Below are 10,249 nucleotides of genomic sequence, written 5' to 3' on the forward strand. Positions count from 1 at the left end.
ATAAAAGGAAACTCCATAGTTTCAATTTAAAAACAGCAAAGTTTGTCACGTCACTGCTCTGACATGAATGTGATAAAAAAAATCAACATTACTGAGATACCTGTCAGACCAGCCCACAGCAGTAATAATTTGACAGTTGTATATGGCCATTAGCAGTACTTCTGGGAGTGGGACAGTGGACTCAATGGCTGAGAGTGACTATAGGACAACGATGACATCACCACTAGGCTACCAGGCAAAATCAGCAAATAGAGACCAGGGAGCACAGGGACGCTGGAACAGTTTTTACAGTGGAAGTGCTGAGAGCCATTTAGCCAAATTGTAATAAACCCTGTATATAATGGAAACTACTTCAAGCCAAGGCTGTGGCAGCCGCCACCGCACCTATGGGGACAGAGAGCACCAGGGCTCTACAATACAAATAGGTATGGATGACGATCAGTCTTTCTGATTACAAAGATGTTTTACTTCTCAATCTTTTTCCAGACAAGAATCATCCTTCTGAACTGGTGTGCCTGGTTCCTGAGGATGAAGAGACCAGGGGAGGATAAAGTACGCCCTGCCTGTCAGCATAAGCCACGTCGATGTAGCTTGTCAAGTGTGGACATGAACACTGTGAGTGGACAACAAGCCAGTAATGGGAATATGCTCTATATTGGGTTCCGGGGGCTGGAAGGGGTCCATTGCACTCCGACCACTGATTCTGGGGTAATTTGTGGGAGGATGACCTGCTCACCAACGGAAGAAGAGACTCTCCTGCACAGTGGACACCCCTCTGAAGGTGACCCAGATTTAGCTAAGATCTTGGAGGAGGTCCGATATATTGCAAACCGATTCAGAGACCAGGATGAGGAGGAAGCCATTTGCAATGAATGGAAGTTTGCAGCCTCCGTGGTAGACCGTCTCTGCTTGATGGCTTTTTCTGTCTTCACAATCATTTGTACGATCGGCATTTTAATGTCCGCACCAAACTTTGTAGAGGCTGTGTCTAAAGATTTTGCTTAATTCTGCAAAATGTCTGTGATCCTCCAAGGTATGCTTTGTAGCAAATAGATGAGTACATGGTCTTTTTAAAAAAAAACATGCCTTATCATGAATATACTCTTACTCAGTGACCCATTTAAAAACAGTAAAATGTCTGTAGGGCGCACTCCAGCCTGTGAGATGTTGAGGGACTTAACTCCCACTGAAGTGTGTAAATAGAGCATTCAGTTTGTAGGGTTGAGTCCACAGTTTGTAAGCTATTGCTAAAGTATCTTATGGACCAATCTAAGGCCACTGGCATTAATGGAAAGATTCCCATTAACTGCAATGAGCTTTGGATCAGGCCCTTAGCCAATAAATGACACAAACGCTATAATGAGGGAACACTCTCACCAGCTTATGTTGTCAGAAGCAACTAGTTAAAGTGGGGCCCAAGCTGACACCTGATTTTCAGAAGGCAGGTACTCAGCAATACTGAAAATCAGGCCCCTGAAAAGTGTGTCAAGTTGGGCTCCTAAAAACTGAGGCTGCCAAAATGGACACTACCAACTTTAATGGGAGCCGGCTCTGAAGCATAGATCCTAATTTTAACAGCACTAAAAGTGTGGGCTGAATTTTTGAAACACACTTCAAATGATTTGTCAAGGAATTTAATTTTGGGGCTTATACCCACTGCCTTCTCCAGCAAAGACTTTCTTTGAACTGCTAAGTTTTGTTGAACCTATTTTGCTATATTGATGTCTGTCTTTTTTTTTAAAAGGAAAATGCAGGATTCAAGATCTCTACGTCTTCATTTATTAACGAGAGACTTGGGTCTTTTGTGATTGCTTTCCAATGTGGGAAAAATAACTCTCTCTATACAAACTCAAAAATAAATGGCAAATCTAAAGCAAAATGAGTCATTTCAATGTTCAAAATTAATGTTTTGTCTGATGCATGCACAGTATTTTAGATGCAGCATCATCTTTCTGTTGACTTACCAATACATATTATGGAAAGAAAACTGCTTAGCTTTTTCACTCAGTGCATTGGTTAAAGCTGAAAACTCTTCTTGCTGTGCATAAGCTGTAAATATTCACCAGGAAATTTTAAATAGGAATTCCTTTTTAGAAAATCATTCTATGGGCAAAGTTTTAAGTGCACAAATAAGTAATTAGGTGCCTAACATTTAAAATTTGTACCTTTAAAATCCCCCCCCCGTGGAATGTTAAACTTTTCAAGTGAATGTGGTGCTCAAGGAAAGTGCTGAGCTGACAGTGCTAGAGACTGAAGTCCTATGTCTACAAAACAGGTGCTGAAAAGTATCCCTACTCTGTCCTGCCAATGTGCCTGAACTGTGATCTCAGAGGATGGGGCTCTCTTTATGCGGCAGAAGCTAGTTTAGTTCTGAGATTGCCAAGAAGGCTGCAAATTGATGCCAGTTGTGGCAGGTTTTTATTGAAGTGGATATTAGGCTGAGAATCCAAATAACTTCTCAGACAGCTGTAAGAGCAATGGGATAGGAGCCACTTTTGGTTATTACGGATTTTAGCTGGATTTGAATTACAGACATACAGTTGAAAGGCTTTGGCTGAGAGCTTCATCCCCACTTTGGTCACTTGCTGCCAAATAAAATCCCTGGAGTGGTGAAAGAGGCCCTTAAAAAGTCCTCTATATAGCTGGGGGAGTATTCTTCTGGCATAGGGGGCATGCTGGCAGTGGGAAGGGTGTTGAGCCACAATGCACAGCATTGTGGAGATTCCTGACAGTGCTGTTTCCCATAGGGCAGTCCAGAGAGGTTGCTGTAATTTAGACAGGCCTGTCTATGTTGCTCCTACGGGTTTGTGCAGACCAGGATCAGGACGTGCAACATGAGGCTTAAAGCTATGTTAGCTCCCCTCCCCTTGTGCTGTGCCTCGAAGTGCAGCACAGAATCCCACCTATAATATCTAGAGCTGAGCAAATAATTTATACTGATTAGTTAATTTAGTCTCTTTGGTTTTGATTTGCCCCGAGGAAATCAGTTTCTCAGATGTATTTATTCAAAATTATTCACTGAATAATTCTTGGTTTGTAGATTGCTCATCAGCCGTTCACTATGAGTATCTGAGTTTGAGTGGAAACCCAGGTCACATGGTATAATTCCCCGATTCTAGGAGCTATGCTCTGCCAGTCTACTTTCTTCTGCAAATTCTAGTCTTCAAGTTGAAAATGTCTTTGGAGGTATTTATTAAACAATCGCTTAAAATGTGCTGTGTCAGCAAAAATTCCCAGTAGCCAATTCACCTGTTATAATATTCACAGAAAGTGAGTGCAAGTGCAGGATGAAGCAAATTCAATTGTTTAGTTGAGTGACTATCGATGGAATATATTCTTGAGATTTGCTCAACTACTTGTAGTTCTCAAAGATCTTTACCAATACTCTGAGCTATCCATTCCCTCAAAAAAATTATTTCTAAAAATGGTGGCTTAGAAATCGTTGTTAATATGACCATCTGGCTGGATATGGACATAATTTTTGGTACTATGTAACATGGTGGTAGAAATATTCTGTCAGACTACACTGCTCCCCCTCAAATGGAATTTAGTGTTAAACAAAATATTTCCTATTTACACTCTAAAGTTCATTGTTGAAGTAGCTGTGTAGCCAGATGGAAAGTGGATTACAATTTGACATTGAGCTCCTATGTTACCATTCTATGTCTACACTTGGAAAAGTGGGACCTACAGTGCTCCTATGGGGCAGCTTTGCCAGAGGTAGCAACGGTGCAGGCCATAGGATATATCTAAATCTCAGGTGTTTTACCACTGATGTTTCACACTATTAAGAATAAGGTTTGACAACTTGGTGGTAAGTCACCAGCATCCTGTCTACACTACAGCCTCCATCATTGCCAGCACAGAAATGCACCAATGATGAATTATGAGTCCTAATTTTCCTAGAGTGGAGACAGCCTTTTAGACAAATATTGCCATTTTATAGCAAGATGCCAGCTGCCAGCAATTACAACCGTGAATTTTTATTTTGTTATGTGAAGTTGTAAATTTTCAGATGGCTGGGCTGAGCAAAATAGGTAAAATTTTCTTTCCAAACTCTAGGTATTGTATGTATGTGTGCTAAAAGATAGTCTCATTTAATGCTGGGGGAAGTATACTTAAAACCCTACGCATCAAGTTGGAAATTAAATACTATATACTCTATGTGTATATAATATATAGAAGATACATGTTGATAGTGATCTGTTGTGATCTTACACTGTGGTGAGTGAGTTCTCTCAAATGACTTGTCTGGCAGAAACATTAAAAAGCTCACTCTAGAGCGCTGATATCATGTACAATATTATTGGACAATGGTTCATTACTTTGTCTGTTTTTATATTGAATATGAAGCTTTTTAATATTTAAAAAATAAATTGTCATTATGCCAAAAATAAATTCCAACTATAAATTAAATAGTTTTAAAGAAAGATAAAATATTTAAACAATATTTAAAATAGTAAATTATTTTATATGGGATTTAACAATATTGTGTAAAAGTTTTTTTTAAAGGATTCTTGAAATTTATGTTGCATATAGCTATGGGGTTTAATCTCAGATCACTTGTGACTGCTCCACTTCTTACGTCGCACTGAAAAAAAGTAAATCAAAGCCCTGAGTTAGTTTCTTTTGCTACATTATTTTTAATAAGAAACAATGTACAGCTCTCATTAGAAAGAGATGATGCATCCATTAAATATTGTTTGTTATAAAAGTAATGCGACACCTTTTTGGTTCAGTACAAATAAATATTTTAGATCAGAAGGTCTTTGATCTGTTTCTTCCTTGTATTTTGTTGATCAATACATTTACCAACCCCAAATAACTGAAATAAAGTTTCTCAGGATGATTGCAGAAGTTCAGTGGAAATTTCCTGATCTCTGTATAGTCACATGCTGTTTAGCACACCACTTAAGCAATGCATGAACTTTGTGCTGGCCTTCTGTATGGGAGTAAATATCACCATGTGTTTCTTGTAAGTCCCTCAAAGGAAGCTGAAGTGGCGCATATGCTTTGGGCTGGGGCACTCTGTAACTAGGGTGAAGTTAATCTTTTGTGTGTGCTACATCAAGGGCTAACAGGAGAAAAAGCTATCAACTGAATGCATAAACAGCCACATTCTTGCAGTTGTAAAGTTTCTGTGTGGGCTACACAGGAAGAATATTGTACTGAGCAGATCAAGGAGCATGTAATTTATGTAGAAAATTGAATCAGTGGCACATCCATGGGGAAGAAGTCTGCTGAGAGCTACGGCATGGAAGAGATTCTGTTTATATCATTCCCGTCCTCCCTGGTTCTTACTCTCTGGCATTAGGCTCAGACTTTCGATATCATTTCTAAAAGGGATGCATTAATTTTATATTTTTCTTATGTGGTCATTAATGGAAAGTCATGAAAAATTCATGCTTCTGTAGAATGCAGGTACTAGAAGGTTACAGGTTCCAAACCTAAGTGCATTCAACTATGTATGGCAATGAGCATTCAAAGAAACCATTTGCACAGGTATTTCATTCCATACAATGGAAACCCAGACACACACTAGTTTATTATGTACTATAGATGAGAAGAGTGAATCATGAGAGAAAGTATATTGACCCTAACAGGTGTAGGGAGTCTTCGGGAGGTCAAGGCGGCCTAGAGCAGTGGTTCTCAAACTTTTGTATTGGTGACCCCTTTCACACAGCAAGCCTCTGAGTGCGACCCCCCCCCCATACATTAAAACCACTTTTTTTTATATATTTAACATCATTATAAATGCTGGAGGCAAAGCGGGGTCTGGGGTGGAGGCTGACCGCTCACAACCTCCTGAGGGGTCCCAACAACCAGTTTGAGAACCCCTGGTCTAGGGGATACTTGAAAAAGTTCTCCAGACCCATACCAATCAATTACTTGTTCTTTAATTATGAAGATCAATATAGCGTAACAAGGCTCCAGCACTTGATATTACAGCAGGTCTAATGTGGTGATCCGGCATGTCTACATTCACTAGAGCAGTGATTCTCAAAGCTGGTCTGCCGCTTGTTCAGGGAAAGCCCCTGGCAGGCTGGGCCGGTTTGTTTACCTGCCATGTCCACAGGTCCAGCCGATCGTGGCTCCCACGGGACACGGTTCACTGCTCCAGGCCAATGGGGGCTGCGGGAAGGGTGGCCAGCACATCCCTCAGCCCACACCACTTCCCGCAGTCCCCATTGGCCTTGGATGGCAAACTGCGGCCAGTGGGAGCCGCAATCGGCCCAACCTGCGGATGTGGCAGGTAAACAAACCGGTCTGGGCTGCCGGGGCTTTCCCTGAACAAGTGGCGGACCAGCTTTGAGAACCACTGCACTAGAGAATACCTTTTGCTGTTACTTCACCTTTAACGTAGCTGCTGCTATTTAAAAGCAAACAACAGCGCATACATAAATTACATATTAAAAACACATTGAAAGGAATTAGGAATCCATCCCTTATTTGCATAAGATGCCATATACAGAGACTAAATCTCACATGAGTCAAGCCATCTCTTTTCTGACCTAGAAAAGCACACACTCCTTTCTAAAGGTACATCAACACTGCAAAATCAAACCATGGCAGGAGTCTCTGAGCCAAGACCAACTGAGGCTGGCTGCTGCTACAGGGCTTAAAATAGCAGCATGGATGTTCCCACTCAGGCTGGGGCCCAGGTTCTGGATGCCACTGAGGAGGGTGGGCCTAGAAGCCTGGGCTCCAGCCCCAGTGGCAATGTTTACTCTGCTATTTTTAGCTCTATAGCAGGAGTCAGTTGCTCCAAGCTCTGAAACATGATGCTGTGGGTTATATTTTTCTCCAGGGTAGATATACCCTCAAGGGCAACCTTTTATTAATAGAATTGCAGTCATCAATGTTATTAAAGTTAAATGCAACAAAAACTGAACTGTCTTAGAACTTCCATTTGGCACATCAAAGGGGAAAAGTACAAGGCTTTTCAATCAACTTCTGGTCATGTTAAGTCAATTGCATCTTTGTCACTTGTAACTTATTGGGTTCTCAGAAATGCACTGATTTGCATCTGAAAAAAACCCAAGAAGGGATGTTGAACATTTATGCTCCAAAGCTGTAGTAGGCAAATAATTACTAACTATTAAAAAATAATACAGCACCTTTTCATGTCACATTGGACCATGTATATCTCGTTGATAACTGAGGTTTTTCATCAAACCTAGACAAGAAAAGATTGTAATAAAAGCAACCTCTTGACTATGTAACACTTACCTCTTAATCTTTAGGTGTTAAAAGATCTGGACCCATTAAAGTCAATGGGAATCTATTTATCCCCATGGGACAGGACCATAGTTAGTACAACAATTCCAATAGTTATCACTTACCCACTATTCTGGCTTATTGTAAACATGTGAAAGGAGGAGGAAATAGCAATACACTGAAAGTAGCACATCTATTTGCTTGGCTCAGAAACCAAAAATCTGGGATAATCTGATCCCAAACTGTGACACATACATGACAGCCACAGGGCAGTGTTAAATTAGGCATCACATGCTGAGAAATTACATGCCACTGTTAAACAATTTAATGATACCCAGTTACTGTATCAATGCAACTTTGTTGTACACACACAGTTCCCACTCTCTCATTGATCAAGTGATATTTTTTGCTTTTGAAAAATAATTTTAAAACAGAAAAATGAAATCATTGCAAAAATAAATACTGGGCCAAGTATTTCAGAACTTGCCTTGCCTTCCATAACCCTTAGATCAGGGGAGATGGCAAACATGTACCGTGGCATCATCTTACCATCAAATTGCAACCATAGGGCAAAATTTTCCTCTCAAAGCTGCATGATGGGATCCATTGAGGCTAATGGAATACTTGCGCTTGTTGGAAGAACAGAATGGGAGCGGTGTCATGCTTTAAACCAAATGTTGCCCCAAGACCCTCATATCCAAATTCTGACTTTCCCTATGCAGGTGCAATGGCAATGCACCGATTTCAGTTTGGCTTTTAAGATTTTGCTTTGTAGCAATTTATTGTTTAAAAGCAAAAGAAACTTGAAAGTGGTGGACAGTTGTGTATATCTAGTCAGGAAGGGGTCATTCCTATATCAGCTGGAGGATTCACTGGATAAGCACAGACCCCTCCATCCCTCTCCTCCACTGTATAGGAAGAACTGTACAGGAAGAATGGGCCTCACCTAAACCAGAATGAAACCAGACTGTTGGTATGTAAAATCAAAAAGTGCGTAGAGGCATTTTTAAACTGAGGGCTGGACGAAAACTGACAAGCATGCAGGATCAGATAGTTAGGACAGAGATGTTCCTGAGGGGAGGACTTATTAAAGGGGTCTCTATATATTCTAGTAAAGAGGAGAGGAAAGGAGTTGATAAAGTACAGGTAGGAACTGAAGAGAAACAGTCAAATGAAAAAAAGAGTTCCATTCAATTACATCACATGAAGGCAGACAATTAAATATTGACAAATTTTATAAGTGGTTGTATGCAAACCCTAGAAGTCTAAACAATAAGATAGGTAAATCTGAGTGCCTGGTATTAAATGAGAATGTTGATATAACAGGCATCATAGAAGCTTGGGAACAATGATAATCAATGGGGTACACCAATACCAAGGTACAAAATATCTAGGGCATGACAGAGTAGGTTGTGCTGGTGCATGAGTGGCACCATATGTGAAAGAAAGCATAGAGTCAAATATAGTACAAATCTTAAATGAATCAAACTGTGCCATAGAATCTCTCTGGATAGAAATTCCACCCTTGAGTAATGTAGCAGTCGGAATATACTACCAACCACTTGACCAAGATGGTGATTATGAAATACTTACGGAGGCTAAAGAGGCTACAAAAACAGAAAAGCTAATAAGTGATTTAAACTATCCCCTTACTGACCTGGTACACGGCATCTCAGGAAGGGATGCAGAGATAAGTTTTCTAGATACACTGCTTCTTGGAGCAGTTCATCCTGGAACCCACAAGGGGAGAGGCAATTCTTGAGGATCTGATCCAAGAGGTGAATATAGATTAACCACTTGGTAATAGCAACTGTGATGTAATTAAATATAACATTGTTGGAAGGAGGAAACCCACCACAGTAGGTCAAAAAGGGGAACTGCACAAAAATGAGGACGGTAGTTAAAGGGGACAGTCACAAGAGTGAAAAGCTTGCAAGCTGCATGGAAACTTTAAAAACCACCGCAATAGAGGCTCAAGCTAAATTATACCCCAAATAAAAAAAAAGCAGTAAGAGAACTAAACAACTGCCACCATGGCTAAACAGCAGAGCAAAACAGATGGCTAAAGGCAAAAAAAAAGAAAGAAGGCATCCTTTAAGAAGGAAGTCGAATCCTACTGAGGAAAAGAGAAAGGAGCATAAACTCTGGCAAGTTAAGTGTAAACATATAATTAGGCAGGCCAAAAAATTTGAAGATCAACTAGCAAAAGCCACAAAAACTAACAGCAATCTTTTTAGTAGCTCAAAAGCAGGAAGCCTGCGAAAACAATCAATGGGTTATTGATTAAACAATTGATTGAATCATTGAACAATTAAGTTGCTAAAGAAACATGCAAGCAAGACAAGCCCACGGTGGAGAAGTTAAATGAATTCTTTGCATTGGTTTTCACTGCAGAGCCCACACCTGAGCCATTCTTTTTAGGTGACAAATCTGAGAAAGTGTTCCAGATTGAGGTATCAGTAGAGGAGGCTTTGGAACAAACTGATAAATTAAACAGTACTAAGTCACCAAGACCAGATGGTATTCACCCAAGAGTTCTGAAAGAACCATCACTTATTGCAGTTTGATCCTTGATTTACATATTCGGAGTCCTTGATCTGTGGTAGAACTGCCATTGATTTCAATGCGATTTCTATGCAAGGTTCAAGGGCAGTAGGTAACATAAAGAATGGAGGAACTTATATTTTGGGGTTTGGCACTTAAATCTCAGAGAGATATCCAGAGCAACACACTATATAGCTGCATATACAAGGTAACCCTTAATAAATTGTAATATATTTTGGTTCTACTAAACAAAACATATTTAAAGGTTTAAACAGCTGCTTGGGTTTTACTCAGCAAAATGTAAATAGCAAAAAAGGTGGCTAACATATGTTTTGCATCTGCTTAAGCATAATATGACATGCAATGCCAACAGGCCAACATAGCTTACAAGGCTAAATAAATATCATTACATTTGCTACAAAATTATAGCAGCTGACAGTAGCTTCCCTAATAGGTTTTCTGTTACAGTAATTATGCCTGGCCCATT

General features: G+C 40.1%; 1 protein-coding gene across 5 annotated transcripts in view; it reads left to right on the plus strand.

The window, feature by feature from the left end:
* The window catches only part of CHRFAM7A (CHRNA7 (exons 5-10) and FAM7A (exons A-E) fusion), an 88,414-nt gene extending 83,682 nt beyond the window's left edge, over nt 1–4,732 (plus strand). For all 5 annotated transcript variants that reach the window (XM_030578901.1, XM_030578900.1, XM_030578902.1 and 2 more), the window contains one exon: nt 487–4,732. In XM_030578901.1, the coding sequence (XP_030434761.1) occupies nt 487–1,005 (519 nt within the window). In that variant the 3' untranslated portion in view covers nt 1,006–4,732. The remainder of the gene's footprint in view (nt 1–486) is intronic.
* Nucleotides 4,733–10,249: the final 5,517 nt, after the last annotated feature.

This window comes from Gopherus evgoodei, chromosome 10 (genome assembly GCF_007399415.2).
Source record: "Gopherus evgoodei ecotype Sinaloan lineage chromosome 10, rGopEvg1_v1.p, whole genome shotgun sequence".
In the NCBI taxonomy this organism is placed as follows: domain Eukaryota; kingdom Metazoa; phylum Chordata; order Testudines; family Testudinidae; genus Gopherus; species Gopherus evgoodei.